Source organism: Mixophyes fleayi, chromosome 2 (genome assembly GCF_038048845.1).
Source record: "Mixophyes fleayi isolate aMixFle1 chromosome 2, aMixFle1.hap1, whole genome shotgun sequence".
Taxonomy (NCBI): domain Eukaryota; kingdom Metazoa; phylum Chordata; class Amphibia; order Anura; family Limnodynastidae; genus Mixophyes; species Mixophyes fleayi.
In genome coordinates, this window is record NC_134403.1 from 317,123,051 (window position 1) to 317,142,167 (window position 19,117).

A 19,117-nucleotide genomic window follows, 5' to 3' on the forward strand; every position below is an offset into this window, starting at 1 on the left:
CACCTCTGGCATTACTTTATCTGCTTTCCTTCATGAACTTGGAAATATTTTGCATAATGAACTTTATGTATTTAAGTCCTTTTTATAAAATCACATACATTTAACTAACCTGTCTAAAGTTATCAAGGGGTTAGTATATGTACAGGTATAGTAATGTACAGCATGGTGGCACAATTGTTAACATCTCTGCCCCTCCGCACTTGGGTAATGAGTTAGGGTCCTGTTTGGGAATCTATCCATGTGGAGTTGGAATGTTCTTCCCAAAAGCAAACTGATAGGTTAACTGCAGTGTAAGATGGACCCAAGTTTGTGCTTGTGTTGTAATTGTTCTGCCCTCTCAGTGACACTATTTTTGCCTTTATTTGCATAACTCATGGATATGTGCTCTGCTTGCTGTCACGTCAATCAGTCATGGACTGGTACGCCCCTCCTTTCTGACCAAATTGTCATGCAAGTCTAAATTAGTCCAGGATACAATGCCAAATGGGAAGGTTAACCTTGTTGCTCTTCAGTTTAGTCAGCTAGTGATAGGTAAATATTCTTCCTCTAATAGTATGCACTATTGTATAAGGTGGACCTGGTGCTAAGAATTGACAATTACCTATTCAGTAGTAATATTGCTGGTATCCCCAGCTAATGCCAGAGGTATTTCTCAGTTGTTGTAATAGTTTAACAAAATCCTATTTGAGAAATGGTAATCCCAAATGTTGTCTGTTTTTAACACTAAATTAACTACTCAAATACTAAATTGATGTTTAAAGACCATGGGTCCGCCTTCTATTGATGTGGAAATTGATTTAATGTCAAATCTATACAAATATGCAAATTTATTTAATGAACAGACTAAACTGTCTAAGGGTTTTTAACGTTTATGATGTATTTTATGACTTGATAAATTGATGTCCATCTCAAGTGATGAATTCCTCGGTTTAGTAGTGTGAATGTGTGTTATTCATTGTTGAATTAATCTTCTGTCTGACATTGTTTTTGATTTCACATATATGTGTAGTGTTCAGGCTACTCTGGAATCAACAGCACCCCATCAGTCTGCTTCATCATAAATACAAATATTAAGCAGTGTCATTGTTTTTCCTTCTACTTTGAGAATGCTCAGCACTGACTTCACATTGTTAGCCAGCAGAGGGTGCAGTTCTAAGGCGTCCTATTCTCTGCTCCTTAGAATGGCATGTGCCCATCCCAGCATGTGTGTGAGATTTAGGGCATGTCATTCATTTCCCATCTCCAGCCATTCGCCCACACATCCCCAGGCCAGGTTATTTCAGCACCCGGGACTCCACTCCTTTCCCAGAATGTCGAAGGTTTTATTGTTCCTCATTTTTTTATTTTATTTTTTTCTTCTTTCCCATGCAGCTGAACAAACGCTTCCTGCTCAGCTTCCTCCATGCCCAGGGGAAGCTCTTCACCAGGATTGGGTAAGTGTGCTGGATCTGTCTCTTATTTTCCGACGTTATGCATCTCTCTGGAATGTGAGCTGCTTAGCAGCCAAGCTGTGTTTAATAGCTGAGGGCGCAGTGGGTGAAGCGCCCTCACTGCTCCCTTGACATCTCCACGGACTGATGTTCTCAGCAGGACATGGGGATGCTGTGCTGTAGACCCAAGTATTACCACCTCTTGTAGCTGTTAGATATAATTCATACCACATGGCTCTTCCCACCTCTAGGACCATGGCAAGCAGGCAATGTAACCAATGCTCTTGTTCTCCGAGCTTGGGATTTCCATGTGTTACATTAATTTTTTCACTTTAATACTATATTTTGTCTTTTAGTGAGACAACCCATTTTTATTCTTTTGACAAGATGGAGAAGACAAACCACAAGTTTGATATCTCAAAATATTCAGTCAAGCGCCATTGTGATTTTGCGTAATATCACTAATAAGACCCCTGTCTATGGCACACAAGTCTTGTGTTTTGGTGCTACAGGCCGGATGCATCTTGGAGGCTCGGAATTCTGGGGTGACCTCAGAGATCCTACAATTCTAACATTCCGCCTAAATCAGAAGTTTTCCTAATAAATACTTATAGGGGTTTCTACAGCGATTTAATGGCCTTTTGGAACACCACTTTCAGCACAATATGAAACCTTTATAAATTAGAGGGTGTGCTGAATGGGGAACCACACTGGACAGGTGTCACCACTGTCAATTGGTGCCGCTTTCCCCTCCCTGCTTGTTTCCCCAAACTACTACACAAAGCACTGTGTATATTGAAATGGTATGCAGGAATATAAATTCTCTCTCTAACCACTTGTGTATTGTGAAACAAACTTCTATACTGAAACGACAGAAAAGGTGCAAAATAAATTAAACGGCCCATCCAGTGTTATGGCATGACCCTCTAGCACTCTTTACTCTGAATTCCATCTCTAATATGTATAATATGGATAAAAAATAAATATATATACATATGCAGAAAGGAGATAGGGGGTGTATATGTGTGTGTGTGTGTGTATATATATATATATATATATATATATATATATATATATATATATATATATATATATATATATATATATATATATATATATATATATATATATATATATATATATGTGTGTATTTAGTATTATACATAGACATATATATCTTTCTGCACACAGACAGATGTTGTGGTAAGTTACCTTCCCCTTTTTTCCTAATTCTGCCTAGTGTTCTAGCCCAAAATATGCTTGCTGATACCTTTGTGAAACTCTAGACCATGTCGCAGATAGGAAAGACTTAGCAAGCCTTCTTCCACCGCAGCTTTATTACTAATTTAGTCAAGGATATAGGTGAAACGACAGACGTGGCTTCTGATTCTGTAAATTCAGACCATTGCATGCGACTGTAGCCATCATAAGCCAATATGCAACATATTAATAGATAGTGAAGCTGTCTTGTTAGTTCCTAAATTCAGATTCTAAGATTGAGTCTCTGCATCATTTTAAGAATTAATATTTTGTTACTATAAGAATTGGCCTGGAAATATGTAGCAAGCCTGAAATCTGCCAAAACCTGTGTCCTAAATGAAGTGCTTTACTGAATAGAAAATAAAACTATGGTCATGGAAGCATATTCGCAAATTCTGTTATGTTTCAACAAATAATTAAAATCAATAAGGTTCCTGTGATGTGTAATGGGACTATTTGTGCAAGATTGTGTGGCTTCTGATTGGTCCTCCAGCTCACCCCCACCCACTCCACCACCATGCTAAAGCTGCAAGTGGCATTGACTGGCTGATTCTATATGATAGAATTGTCAGAGCCCTGGGAGAAATGGGAGCAGCAGTAGAGAGCTAAAAGTTGAATAAAATGTATTCTAAAAAACACCCTACCCCTCTTTGCTGCGTGTGTCTCTACCCTGATGTTCACATGTTCACCTATTTGTTTTTCTTTTCTTTTTTTTCTTTTAAATTGTAAATTCATTTTATTTTGCTGGTTACAGAATGGAAACGTTTCATGTGGTTGCAGAGAAGGTTCTGAAGGAATTCCAAGCCCTGCTCCAGCACAGTCCGTCTCCTATTGGCAGCACACGGATGTTGCAGCTCATGGCCATTAATATGTTCGCTGTGAATAATGCTCAATACAAAGGTACAGAATCCACATCTATCTGATATTTGAAAATGTAAAATTAAACAAGACATCTTCTATGTAAACAATGAAATATACCGTAACTCGCTGGTGAGTGTAGTTAGTAGAATATAGATAAGACCAGGGCAAAAAAAGAGATATGAACGGCAGGAAAAAAAATGTTATATAACCTGGTACATGTATAGCACACTTTGTTTTACATTTTGTGTGCACACACGTTGCAGCATTAGTATATTTTAGACATGCGTGTTTCAGTACTACATACATTTTATAGACTTGTTACCCTTTGTTTAGTGTGTCAAGACTAGAAGTGGCTTCATTTATGAATACAGAAAAGGAATAGTGAATACATTTACCTGTGTTCAAATTTTTTTACCCACATATTGACATTAAAGGTTTTATCCAGGTTTAAAACTTTTTCTCATGGTTTCTATTTTATAATATATTGAACATATTTAGAACATACATAGGGGGCATACCAGATGTGTATTTTTAATCAGAGTCCTAGGGGTTAAATATATCAAGCTGCGAGTTTCTGGTGGGTTTGAAAAGTGGAGATGTTGCCTATAGCAACTAATTGGTTTCTAGCTATCACTTTGTAGAATGTACTAAATAACTAGAATCTGGTTGCTATAGGCAACCCCATCCACTTTTTAAACCTGCCGGAAACTCACAGCTTGATACATTTACCCGCTAGAGTGTTGTTGGGGTGGAATCCAAGCTTTTTTTTTGTTTGCAAGATGCTTGGCTACATGTGGTGCTCGGGATATCCTATGATGATGTGGATGGATTCTGGTGCAGCTTTATTACGACCACGCAGCCGGGAACTTTGCTTTAATGCTGCACTTGCCGTAGTTACTGACAGACAAGCTGGGAAGGGCTTGACGCACAGTGACGCCATCCCGTCCTTGTTCTGCAGTATGGCATTACCAGTTATGATGGTTTTAAACCTTGTTATGCATAAAGAAGCCTTTGCCAGCTTTCATCACCAATGAAAGTTGGCAAAGGCTTTATAATGGAAGAAACTTATTTTGAAGTGCCTCTGTCCACAATGTAAGTCACTAAGCCCCAGACTTCTTGATTACTGATTATTTCATGTTGATTAATTTTTGTTTTGTTTATTTAATTTAATATGGTATTATGTAGTATTATCTCAGTGTATTACACACCATTTGCACTTTTCATAAAACTATCATTTGTTCTTCATATAGTATCCATGTTCCATACAAAGCACTTTATGCAGTGCACAGATATGAGATCTATTCTATAAATAAGCATTTCCAAATAATTGTTTCATAATTTTCAGCTTCATGCATAAAATATGCTAAATTTTAATTCACTTGTAACTTCATCTGAATAGTACTTGGTGCTCATGTCTGTAGCCAATATATTTGTTTTCTGGATAAACTGGTCCTCATACCTGCGTAGTGCAGCATAACATCCACAATAGCATTCTATTTTCCTACAATAATATTTTTTAACTGATGTATCCTATGAGCCAGTGCTGTAGAGGGGAATAGGAAGCATGGTACATGCAGCGATTACCATGCCACCCGGGCAACACAAAAGCCAGCATGGAGCATTGCTGTAGTACCGGTTCCCAAAAAGGTGGCAAATGTTGGCAGCTGTTTGCAGATAAATTGCTGTATGAAAGCAGAGGAGCTCTCAGTGTTACCAGTGGGTCATCATGCCAGCTGTACAACAGTGTCAGTCAAAGTAGTTCTAAAATAAAGGTCCTGTGTGTGCAGGTTTGTTATGTTACTAGAGAGGGGGCAGGTTTAACACACGAGTAACACCTACAATACATATGGGGAAGGTATGGCTAGTAGATATTCCTTTTAACACAGTTACACATGTAGAACTGGGGCACTTAGTAATGTAAAACAAGATTTCAACCACTTTCATTATATTTTTACCAAGCAATCATTTTTGAAGTCATGCTGGAACATAGCAGTAGCTGAAGCTTGTCTTTGCAGTACGTGAATTAAGCTGCCATATACTGCTTCCTGTTCAGTAGGATAACAGCTATAGACTGTATTTAAATGGTGCCATTTGGTAGCCAAATGGATACAGAAAACATCCAGCAATTAAACACCATTCTGTGATAAGAAATGTTTCTGTGCAGTGCTCATTTTCCCATACACAATGTGTATTCTAATATAACCTCAGTTTAATTAAACCTAAAAATATTTTATTAGGGATACTGGCCTATATTTTTTGGGGTGGGTGGAGGGACAAATTAATTTTAAGCTGTATTCAGCTGTATGTTTTGGTGAGAAATTATACTGTGGAGAATCGCTGGTGTGGGGTGAAGCAATGGAATTCCTCTGCTACTGTCTAGATTAGCTCTACTAGCATAACGCAGAGTCCTCGCCATGCCCTTCTGTTAGCAGCACTGAAACTAGACCCTAATGCTGAGAGATTTAGGAGTGCGGAGTAACAGGCGTGTAATCCTCCGCGCATGCACAAGCACGTGTGTGAATGATAGTGTTACTGCAGCAGCCGTTCCCAGTAGCACAGCCAGCTACCAAGTGTACATGGCATTTACTCTACACAATCTGGAGCTGAATCTCTCCTATTAAAAATGTTGTATAACTGATAGAAAGGATTACAAATCTTTTACATTACATTGTTCTATTTGCACCCTCTTTGTCAATGCACCTCTTGCCTCTATTTGGAGGTTCCTGGCAAGTTCACACAAGATGCATGCACATTGTAGTAGGCACTCAGCGATCTACTTGTTAAAAATAAAAAACTTGTACTTTATTAATATACTTAAAATAGACCTCCTAATTGAATAGCGAAATATTAAAGTGACTAAAGTGAATTAAAATAGCAAATTAAATTGCTATGCCCTGCTACTTGTTATCAATATATATAAAGCTAATCTATATATAATAGTCACTCCTCTTCTAATTATATATGACTACCTAAGATACCATTGCAACTGAAAATGTATGCTGTGTGTACTGAGGTTATCTTTATTGGAACCAATGGTCATATGATTATAGTTGACACAATTTATAAGGTAATGAGCTTATATATTGACTCAAACCTCTGGTGATGTAAGGAACATTTTATTATATAAGTATATTCTCATGTTTATATAAGCTCACACCAAGTTGAGTATTGAAATATGTTATTATTAAGTAGTATTTCTGGGGCTAAAAGGAACTCTGACTAATGTTGATTAGTTTGTATAATCTAGTAATCCTTTGTCCCTGTAATATACTACTGAACTGCTAACAAACAGGCGCTTGATATGTCTGTAGTTCTCCTGCTAATATTGATAGTGCCGTTTGTGCAGTCCTGCATACACACACCAGTGGACTGCTACCAATCAAGCACCTGATATATCTGTTAGTTCACCTACTAAATAGCGGTAGTGCCGTTTGACAATCATACACACACACATACATTTAGATTAATAAATGACCCATACAAGGGTGAGTGATAGTTAGGTTAATACAGGTAGCAAGGAGTGAATATTTGCAGCAGCAGGGTAAACGCCAACGCGCGTTTCGCTACATGCTTTTTCAAGGCAACCAGAAGTGAGGAAGATTGAGAGTATTTATGCAGCTGTTCACGCCCACTGCTCTGACGTGTCACTCTACAATAGGCGGAAACTCCGTGTCTCATGATTTCCGTGATTGATAGTTGAAGTAACCTATCCGGTTGATAGAATTTATGTTTAGCCATTCCCAATGATAGAGGATTGGGGGATCTATGTTTTCCGTTTGTCAGCATGTAAACAAACACTATGTGAATACTGAATTGAGATTTCTTGAACTGTTTCAGTTAATTTAAAATATATATATTTTAAATTATATTGATATATATATATATTATATATTGATATATATATATCAATATATAAGCTCATTACCTTATAAATTGTGTCAACTATAATCATATGACCATTGGTTCCAATAAAGATAACCTCAGTACACACAGCATACATTTTCAGTTGCAATGGTATCTTAGGTAGTCATATATAATTAGAAGAGGAGTGACTATTATATATAGATTAGCTTTATATATATATTGATAACAAGTAGCAGGGCATAGCAATTTAATTTGCTATTTTAATTCACTTTAGTCACTTTAATATTTCGCTATTCAATTAGGAGGTCTATTTTAAGTATATTAATAAAGTACAAGTTTTTTATTTTTAACAAGTAGATCGCTGAGTGCCTTCCAATGCACAATTCTTCCTATCCTCTTCATGCTTCAATAATAGCTATTTGTGTAATAGTGCACCACCCAGTAAACTATTCTAACATTTGTAATTATATTTTGATACTGGAATAGCGATACCTAGTGCAGTGGTACCCTCCTTGTAGTAAATGCACATTGTAGTGTAGTGTCTGCTTTGTGGTGTTTAGGCACTGACACAACAGTCTTGTTGTGCTGGCATTGTGAGTCTTCTCTTGCTTGTTTGTACTAGATATTTTGTTATTTTTGCGACATAACAGCTTCCACATAACTAAATAGAGCAGAACCTCTTAAGAACATCATCCCCATCCCTCTCTTTTTAAGGCCTTCTACATGTTGCCGTTAAATAGTGAGTAAAGTTGTAGACTGTGCTTGATACAACAAGTCTCAAAAGCATAATGTACTATTTACATGAGTTGTCCTGTAGAAGTCCATTGTGTGTTAGAGCGTTACTGCTTCGAAATGCTACAGGCAAAGTTAAAATTGGACTATAAATCAGTGTGCATTTAGTAGGCTTTTAAGTACGTGTCTGTCTCTTAAAATGAGCGCAAGGCGTAGCAGTGTACATGAGATGGATTGTGTGTAGTTAGATTAGATGATTTTGTTGTTTTTACTTTGGGACAACCAGATTTCCCAGTGTGCAGGACAACCTGCGCTGCCCTCCTAGCTGTCGTGGTCTCTCGCCACGGATTGTAAGGTAGATTTATTTTGGGGGGTTTTTTTGGTCGCCATCTGTTTTTAATCACTTTTTCTTTGTTTCAAACCCACACCTCCCCAAGTGAACCTGTTTTCTAAAACGTAAAGGGGAATGCCCACATGTTTGTCGTACACCCTTCCTGCTGTCTTACTATCGCAGGATCTGCTGACACCTTGTTTGTCTTCCCTGCATTGATGGTAATAGAAGAAGAAAAAAAAAGTTTCACCTCAGTCTGGTGTATGAGCTCCTGGTAGCACTTGTCACTAGTCTGGTTGCTGTGCTCCCTGTAAGCTATTCTCTCTGTGCTCTGACATCTCCATTCTTGTGACTAGTCTGGAACAAAGGTTGTCTTGGACCATAAGGATGTGATCAGCTGGTACATCAGTGCTTGCAATCTGTACGTTTACACTTACATGTTCCTTGTTGCTAGCTTGTGCGCACAGGCAAGTCATGGTAATTTACTTTCCTCATGGCAGTACTAAACCTTATTTCTATGAAAAGATAAATGACTATGAACTTTTCCACTTGTATCATGGGGCTGAGGAAAGCAAGGGAACAGGTTTGTCATTCGCATGTCATGAATAGGCCCAGCTGGAGTGGGCAACTCCTCTCTGGTTCTTATTTTTCCACGTCCTCCTTAGACTGTCATGTGTGGGGATTCTGGTTTATCTCTGTCGTCCGTCTGTGCTCGGTGTCATTACTGCTGCCTTGATTTGAACCATGATACAGAGCTGCTCTTGGTCACATGAATCCTAGTGCTGGCATTTGGCTTCCTCCGTAACGGGAGAGAGTGCAGCTGCTAAGTAACTGTCGTCTAATATAATCCACCTGACATTGTATAATGGCCATCTTACAAACTCCAGCCACAGAGGACTTATGGTCATCTCTGTGCCAATGTTGTCATTTTAATATATTTGGGAAGTGAGAGTGGAGCATATTATTACACTGGAGTGGACGCAGAAGTAATGATGCAACAAAAGTTTCTGGAGGGCAAGTCCTTAACCTGTAGTTTGCAGTCCACAATAATAGCTCAAAATGCTGTTTCGGTTCTAAATATCCAATGTGCCCCTTCCTTATGTACACATAATGTGCTTAATTGTGTTTAGTAACCGTTTTATAGAAACCGTAACCAACAAAGAAATGAAAACAAATTAATCACAATTTGAGCAGTGGATGGCATTGATTGGCGATGCAATATAAATACATATAGATTGTACGCTCCTTTGAGCAGGGTCATCTCTCCTCCTGTCTCCACCACTTTTAACTCTGCTCTCCAGCTATCAGCCCTCCTCCTCGAGGACCCTCTTCTCCCCCCCCATCCCCTCTCGCTCCCTCCTCTCCCTCTGGGAGTTTCCCTGTCACCTGTACCCTCCCTTCTGGGCTCCGTCGTATGCGGACTCTACCCTCACCCTACCCTAGCGTTGAGCTCATTGAGTTACTGTGATTATTGTTTACTGTACTGTGCTGTCTCACCTTGTATTGTAATTTTGTTTGTCCCTGTACGGCGCCACGGACACCTAGTAGCGCCCTATAAATAAAAAATAATAATAATAATGCATATAAAAGGGCTGTGTATTTCTGAGCTGAATAATATGGTAAATATGTTCACCCTGCGATCTGTCGATTCCCTGCTGCAGGTTGCCATGTTAGGAAGGATGTGCTTCTCTTAATGATCACACAATGACTGACAGCTAGACAGAAATGGTTGGTTGATCTATGCACAAACACATGGCCAGTGATCTATCCGCTTGACCTGCATGAGATCCCATCAGGACACTGTCCTAAAAATGTGGGAAGTGTTGCAATTGTATGAGGGTAATACTTTTATTACAAAGCTTCCCTGGAATGTCAGGTTAACACTGAACAATGTCTTCTACCTTCATGGTTACATTTTGGGCTTTAATGGCCCTTTTTCCTTCATCTATCATTTATTTCTGAACTTGTATCTTAGTTTGATATAATTGTGGAGGAACCTTAATATATTAACATCAGAACCTGGGTTTGCATAAAAGATGTATTTTAGTTTTCAAATCCAGTAAAAGCTTTTGTTTTATAGATAAACTCGCCAAAGCACATGTCTGCCTGTGTTGTGTAACCCAAGCTTACTTTGCAGACTAACATGTCGCACTTCATACCAATGTGAGGCAACATTCAGCCTTAGGATGCCAGCTGACTACTTTTTATTTAAATTCACTTGCATTGTAAGCAGGGTACTGCTTTATTCTGGGCGTGATGTGCTTAAACTTCATTGCATGCTGCCCTTACCACTATAAGCTCACAGGGGTAATTTACAATGGTAAGGCAAGAACCACTGCTGAGCAGAAGACAGGCAGCTTTATGCAATGTTTGCAGTTCATTTCATCTTTAGATTGAGCTCACCATTACTGCTTTACATGAAAGCTTCCAAACAGAAGCTTTAGGGGCCAGACATCTAAATATGTTGGTTTATGAAGGAACAATATACAAACTGTACATTTAATGTTTTGTTCCTTATTTTATAGGTTTTATTCTTTATACATATTTCCATTGTCATCTGCTTCAAATTGTATTTTGTACCATGATGTTGGAAACGGTAACAAGTGTGTGCATTTGAGTGCTGCTTGATTTTTATACCTCTGTGTTTGGAAATGTTTTCATTTGAGTTTCTGATGTGTCATGGAAGTTACATGCGGCTGATGGTAAGCTGTGTTGGCAGGAGACAGACACAGGCGGTATTGCTGGTAGGCTGCAGAGGCTTTCCCAGGAAAGGTAGTGTAGACCACTGGAACAGTAGGAATAATTTTCACGTTTCTAGAATGAACCGCTTTTTTATGTGTTGTGTTTTTTTCTTTTTTTGTACCATCGGAATTGTTTTTTTGTTGCAGTCACATCTTTTGATAAACAATTGCTTCATACATTACAAACATTTTGTGCTTGATTAGAATGCTCATGCTTTATTTCAATCAGTTCATATTAAAGTTTTCCACCATTCCCAATCATACTAATGATTGGTTCACACCTCTATATATGGTCATATTTACTCCATTGTCACCCACACATTTTGGTGGTGTTACAATGTGACTTAAAACATTTGGATCTTAGATTGCGGTTTAATATTTATGCCCGGTTTTAAGATGTCCTAGCAATTTAAAGAAAAAGGCCAGTGTGTTACACCACAATTTGATCACTTTTTTTGTTTTTAGGACAATCGGATCTTTTTTAGGCAGGCTGTCCTGGATTGGGGCTTGCTATGGCTGTCAGGTCTTGACATGTTGGGTCTTTTGGGATGGGACATTTTCCTGGCTCTTTAAATTGATAAACTGATTTGTCTGACTGGCAGCGAACTTCTAGATTCTTTTCGCTCCATGCCTTGTGTTCAATGCAATGTTGGTCCATTATGGAGTTGGGTTGAAGCGTTGTGGCCTTTTGCTTATGACTGTAACCTGACTGTGAGTATTTGAGCCCCACTTATATACAACTTTATGTTCACCCACTTAGACTTGTAGATCTCACTTGTTCCTACACTAGCGGTTTGTTTACTGTTTTTTTGGGATATGTCCATGGCTTCCTCTCTCTGTCTGTAGACATAGTCTGACCCTACTTGATGCATCATAACATAGGTTTTTGGGTAATATTTTAAGCTTATTGCTGTTTTGTTATATTTTATTTATTTTAAATAATAGATATCTCCTCTAACAGAGCGTGCAATAGGTGGATCATTAGGTCCATAATAAACATTCTCACATTGAGGTGTCTTTGCATGGTGTGAGAACATTGTGTCTGTGTGGGACTGGACAACGAGGGACCATTTCACTAAAACCGGCTGCACAGTATATTGTTGTAAACGGCATACTGTATTGTGGTTTGGAGACCGAGCTATAATGTTTATTTGTGTTCTTTGACGAAGACGGTGTGTAAAAAGTTTTGGTGAATAAAACCAGCACCTAAAATAACACTACGCACTGTCTGACGATAGCAGGACAAGTATGACTCTGCTTTCAGAACTGCTTTCTGAAACCTGCTGGCTCACTTGTATTGAGCAGAAAAACATCCAACTTATAGCCAGACCTACGGGAAAGGCAGCCTCGCGTTTATCTGTGTTGTGTAACCGCAATAAGGAAACAGGGGGACATAAATGTATTTATTGACTCGCGCATCTTTCTGCAGCCATCTATTTCTGCATCCTACGTTTAAAATTAGACCTTGGGTCAAGCTGATGTGTTGTGTGAAAAATCTTCTGAGTGAAATAGTAGTACAATTTTGTAAAAATATTACTGATATTTCCTAAAAATCCAAATGATACAGTTAATGGCAATAATTTTTTTTAGATGCAAGTAAAATGAAGGAAAGCATATGTTTTGACTATAGATTATAATGAAGACAGAGGAACATGTATAGATTGAAGTATCTGCACAGGTCTGGCTTAATATAGAGAACATTTACAGTGTTAAAGTTGCATTCCTGCCTTGCATTTGTGCGCATTGGCAGCACGTGTCTGTATGACTGTAGTAGTACTCCTAGCAGGAATGTCGGCGCATGCTGGGAGTAGCGCTTCCACGCAGCTGTACAGTCACAGCTTTCTTAGTTCTGCTGTAGGTGATTAATGGATCTGATTCAGTGTGTGTGACAGGGATGAGAGTGGCCAGCATTTTCCTGTGGTTTTCTCAGGCATTTCACCCAGGACTTTGGGTATGACCACCTCAAGTGACACACAGCATAGCCCAAGGCCCCCATCCGCAGACTGCTTGTCAGACACTCTGGCTTTAAGCTTGTTCTGGAAGCTGTGGTGACAGACTATATTCATCATCCACTTCAGATGCAGTTTGTTGGCAGCCTGTACATCCCCACTCCGGGCCCCTGAACAAACGAGGTTCCATCCAACACTCACCCCTCTCCCCACCTTCCATCTCATCCCCCTCCTTCCCAGATGTGCTGCTCCTTTAAAAAAAGAGAGAAGGTGGAAGTGATGCTGTAAGAAACATCTGTATAGTAGTGGCAGACGTGGTGCAGCTGCTGCTTAGCCCTGGCAGGCTGTGAGCTGCTGTCTGCTGGGGTTTACTTCTGTCTGCATTGAAACATGTCTTAGAGAAGGGGGGTAGAAGAGGGAGAGGAGGGGGTGGCATGCAGCCAGCACCACTTACCCTGCCCTCTCCTCCCAGCCCCCCTCCTTCCCTCTGGGGCCAGACATGGAATTAATCTCCTCTCTCTGCTCTGGGTACTTCAGATCGCTGGCAGCACACGGCAGGATGTGGGATCTCTCTTTCTCTCTCTGCGCCTTGGCTGACTTCTTTACCTCTCGAAGAATTTGGAAGGCCGTGAGATTCCCCCCTCTCCCTCCTGCCCTCCTCCATCCCCCTCCCTTCTCATCCCCGCCTCAGCGCAGTGAAGTTTTTCAGCCTGCTGGTCTCCCTGCTGTGGCTTTGCCCTAATAGATTTCAGATGTTGACACTGTTGACTTCAGTACCAAACTATTTTACATGTGATCTGCTGTATTTCCTGAGGAAATCTGCAAGATATTTATTAAGAACTAATAAAATAAACCTCTCCCTGAGATTTGAGGTAGTATTCAATTCTCTGAGCTGTTTTGGTTTCCCCTCTCAACCAGGCTGTTTGTAACCTCTCATGTTAGCAGGAAAACAAAATTGGTTTAAAATAAATTGGCTTTTTTCCCCAAATACCATTTATTCTTGTGTATAGATTTAGGTCACTCGGTCAAAGTGTAGATGTATGTAATTATTTTTTATTCTGCCATAATGCACTCGCATGTAGGACTGCTCACCTTGTTCTATATTGCGTATACTTTGTGCACTGATGAGCTTTTTCTTTTGTTCCTTGTTAAGTATGGACATTGCTGTTCTCAATTTTGTTTGGGGAATCTCCCTACTCTGTTCTGCCACATTTCCATAGCTTTACATAGATTACAGTGTTTAATTTTTCTAAAATATCTGGAGAAAACTAAACTGCACATATCTCCTTTGCATGGTGTTTTTGTATAACATAAATCATGCAATTTGTTTGTTTTCACAATTTGCGCTTCCAATGATTGGTTCATTTTGAGAAGTTGACTAATGGTAGCGTTTTCCTAATTAGGATCAGACTTCCAATGATTGGAGCTATCCCAGACTGCAGTTTGGCCAGCCAATGATGGCCTATATCGCAAAAATGTATTTATAACGTGGCATGGGGTGATTGTCATGGCAACAGCACTTACTTGATGATGTAGCTTTATTTACAACAGCGTCTGCATTTAACCTACAAAAGAAGTAATTTTACCTAAAACATGACTCTCATGCAGGGTTGGACTATATAGATGTAGAATGGAACCTAACGGTCAAATTCAGGGTGTGAGTTCCAGTCCTAACATCTGGTCATTTTTTAAAATCACAAATATAACAGCACTTGTGTTCTTTTCAAAAGCTGCAAGTAATAAAACCATGCCAGGTTTAAAGTGAGAGGTTCTGTAAAAAATCAGAGAGTGAAATTTTAAGCGTATGGGGCCTGGTTAATTAAAGCATGCATATATGTATATATGTGTGTGTGTGTATGTGTAACTGTCATAAATAATAGATAGTAATCTGGGCTTAGTCTGATGTAGCTCCATGCGCTCGAGTTCGGCACGCCCTTACTGTACATTGGCTTGCCTGCTTCGATTCCTCCATGAATTTGTAAGCTGCATTAAGTGTCCTTTTGCGTACAAAGATGAATTGAATGTTGCGTATGGTCCAGTTCTGGACGTGCGCACATCAAATTTGCAAATTATACGCACAGAATCGGTATTTGCGTTCCTTGATGAATCGGGCAATGTTTTTTAAGTCCTTTTTTATCTGTTCGTTATTTTGCGGCCTCTATTTATTTAACCATGCATTCCTTATTTTTTTGTGCTTCTGAAGACATCCCCTATTAGTGTGTGTCTATTTCTGAAGCTCGACATTAAGTCCATCCTCTGAATAAGAGAAGGATGTTCTTGAGCTATCCAGTATTGACTGATAGGATTTCTACCAAAAAAATAATAATCTGTTACTGGGAATGTACAAAATAATCGGTGAAAAATAAAGATCAGAGAGTTGGATGTTATCCACTTTTTTTTTTGAGGGGGGGGGGGGGGGGGTTATTCTTCAATCCTTTTCTAGACCAGTCTAATTTAAGATGGTGAGTGGTGTACTCACCTTGTAAGTATGGTATCATGCTGACTACTGTCGCTGCAAGCCCTGCAATGCTGCTTCTGGCTATAAGGTGTTATGCTTATACAGGTCGTGGATGAGAAATGGAAACATCATTATAAATTCACTTAATAGGGCATTAGGCAGCCTTGTAATGCCAGGGTGACCTTTATACGTTGTAGTATTTGGTCTACAGATGTGTGGAATTGTAGAGAAGGGATGCAATGCGCTTTCTTGGGCGTTGTCCAAGAATATACCATAGTTACTTGATTGAGTTCTGGTCTTGTGATGGATAAGGCCATGACATATGGATATCATTAGTCTCCTCCTCCCCAAACCATGAATCGGCCACACGTGCCCTATGGATGAGCCTGTGGTCATCCTGGAAGACATCCCATCCTGCCAGGAAAAAAATGCTGCAACAAGAGCTGAAGATGTTCATTCAGTAACAAGTAGCAATTAGCATTGACTTTGCCTTCTAATGGTATAACTGCAGCCAAACCATGCTAGAAAATTGTGCCTACCCTCATTAAGGTACCACCAGAAGCCATCACTGTTGGAAACTAGCCTTTTACGGCTGTGGCCTTCTTTAGGTCTTCTTCTTTTGGTGCCACATATGCCCTCACCCATTTGTAGAGAACATGGTCAAGGATGATGCATCTGACCACGTCACCTTGGTCCATTGCTCGATAGGATGGACTGACTTTCCATTATTGGCAACCCTTTCTTCCTTGGTGACTCCCATGAGGCCATTCATTCATTTGTATCCAAAAGGTGCCATTACAAAAGCCCTTCCTGGTGCCACTGTACTGTGGCTGCCGGCTGGTTCCAAAGTGCCATGGCAGGAATCTATTGGACCACCAGGGATGTTTGTCCTCTTCCTGTAGACTTTGAGTGTAACAGATTACTAGCAGCATAGGATCCAATGCAACAGTTGGAAACCCGAGACCTGCATTCAAGTCTATAAACATAACCGCTTGCAGCCAGTACATGCGAGCCATGCACTGCACGTCTGATAAACAGTAAGTATGGTCATTTGCTTAAACCTAGCTAGCCTATAAAGAGGTAGAGTCAGAACAACAAAAAATCCTTTTAAAATCAAAATATTCTAATGACACATTGGAACAATATCCGTTAATTGCAGGACATCTCTAGTATCCAAAAGATATCACACATTTGCTAATGTACAATTTGGGCTTGCCCTATGCTTGGGTCTTGGAGTATGTACAATTATGTCTTATGAGTAGCACATGGAATTAACATTTATTTTTCCATACACATAGCAATAGTGGTTTTCCTAATAGCTATCATACTCCAGCTGCTCTGGTCGTGTCTAGGTTGTCAGCTCTTGTGCATGGTCCTTATTTGATAGTAACAAGTGTCAGACAGTAACAGAAAACTAATGATTGGGTATCGGTGTCCTCTGCTGCTGTCATCCAGTGGACCGTACCAATGCCATATGATGGTATATTTACCAGGAAATGATCATTGCAGCTCATATGTGTGCGTGGTGTTCATTCTTGTATATGTTATAATATGGCACTGGTAGAAAGCTGTACTTAATAAGCTTTACAGATAAAATGAAGACTCGTTTCTTAGAATGTTGCCCTGTCCTGCACATAAGCATAGTAAGTAGGTTTTTACACTAGTGGTGTTTTTCTTAATTCTAAGGATACCAAATGTATCCCAAATACGATACAACATCGGAGACAAACGAAGTGGGGTGGTATAAAAGAACGCTATTTAACAACAGCTTATTTAAATAGATTAGTCAAACTGATTCTTCCCTGCAGCTAAGTGGGGGAAGGGTCCTATTTTTCTTACGTTAAATTGTTCATGTTTTAGTCATGCTGTGTCAGACTAGTATTGTCAAAGTAGGGGTGGTCCAAGGTGTGTAGTGGGTACACTGCCCAATGATGTATCCCACTTTTGTTTTTTATTCTCCCTATTTTTTTTTCCCCTCCCTGGATTTGATTGGTTAGTGTTATATTTGACTTAAAATCCTGAACTAAATTTAAAATGGCAGCCTGAAGTCAAATATACTATATGTACGTTAAACATGTTACACGGATGTCTGATGCATACATAATTACTGTTGGAATGGTTTTCAGACCAGCCTTGAGTCTGCTCAAACAGTTCTCTAATCTTTGACACTTGCAGAACTTTGAGAAGTGCAGTGTTTTACCGATGAGCAGGCTGGTAAACTAATTATGTAAAATGTATTGGTGTGAAAACGATTTGACATTGGTGGTTAAAATCTATATGCATCTTTGTTTATCAAATAACAATTTTTGCACATCATCTCTTGTGTTTGCACATTACAACCTAGCATGATTTTATAGATAAATAATTTAGAAATTGTATATACCTATCCTTGAATATTCCCTAAATGTAGACATGTTTTTACGAGACAGTCTAAAGGCTTGGCTAAATTAATGATGGTGCTGGCAGTGTATAGTAGGGGACTGAACAACACAATTGCTACCTGCTGGTCGTTTCTACTGTAACTGCTAGTCCTCTATGGGTTCAGGTACACTAGCTGCTCTGTCGTGCGGCTGTTGTACAGGGGAGGTAGGGAAATGTCTACACGGTCACTATGTTAACATTCGAAGGGCAATGCCAGAGTACCCGACTGTAATACAGTTGTTGGCTCAAAACTGAATAAAATAATAATAAAAAAGTGTGCACACCTCTCCACCCAAAACACATTGTTCGACCTGTCAGGGCAATACAGTAAATAAATGATTTATTTTTTTTTTAAAAAAAAAGCACAACACCCCCACCCCCTTTATCAGATTAAACCCTAGTGTTACCAGTCTAGGCTGGTACTAGCAAAATCGGAGAGACAAAAAGTGTAAAGATTACAAACCCCTCCATGGTCAGCATGGGGCTGGATTCCCTAGGCAGATGGGGTCTGCACAAAAAAACAAACAAGGAATCCCCCTCTAGGGGTATCCAGCCCTGTGCTGTTAGCATTGGGGTATTTCCCACACCCCTGGGGGATGGGTGAGGGGAAATAGAATATATTTTATAGTAAATTTACCATTTGGATTGGTACACTACAAGTCCCAGCAAGCCCAGACTACCATTAAGAGTTTGGACATGCTGGTGCTTATAGTACTTCAAACACCAGTGTACCCATGGCTGCCAGTGCATGCAGGCACTTTGGGGGGCCACTTAGTGCTGGTACTCGTAAAATAGAGGGGGGGGGGGCACTATCCATCCCCACCCCCCTCCTACCGACCCCCACCACCCCTCCCCTCGATTTTGCTAGTACGAGCCTAGGCTGGCAGCAGTAGGGTTTGGGAGAAAGGGAGGGCATGCTAGCTTTTTTGTGTTTTTTTTGCGGGAGGGCATAGCTAGCTTTCTTTTGCGGGAGGGCATAGCTAGCTTTCTTTTGCGGGAGGGCATAGCTAGCTTTCTTTTGCGGGAGGGCATAGCTAGCTTTCTTTTGCGGGAGGGCATAGCTAGCTTTC

At 39.8% G+C, this 19,117-nt stretch overlaps 1 protein-coding gene across 1 annotated transcript in view; it reads left to right on the forward strand.

Annotated features, from left to right (window-relative positions):
* Nucleotides 1–19,117, forward strand: part of SMG6 (SMG6 nonsense mediated mRNA decay factor) — a 176,780-nt gene that overhangs the window by 39,275 nt on the left and 118,388 nt on the right. The window contains exons 9-10 of the mRNA XM_075196679.1: nt 1,372–1,433; nt 3,445–3,590. Of these exons, the coding sequence (XP_075052780.1) occupies nt 1,372–1,433; nt 3,445–3,590 (208 nt within the window). The remainder of the gene's footprint in view (nt 1–1,371; nt 1,434–3,444; nt 3,591–19,117) is intronic.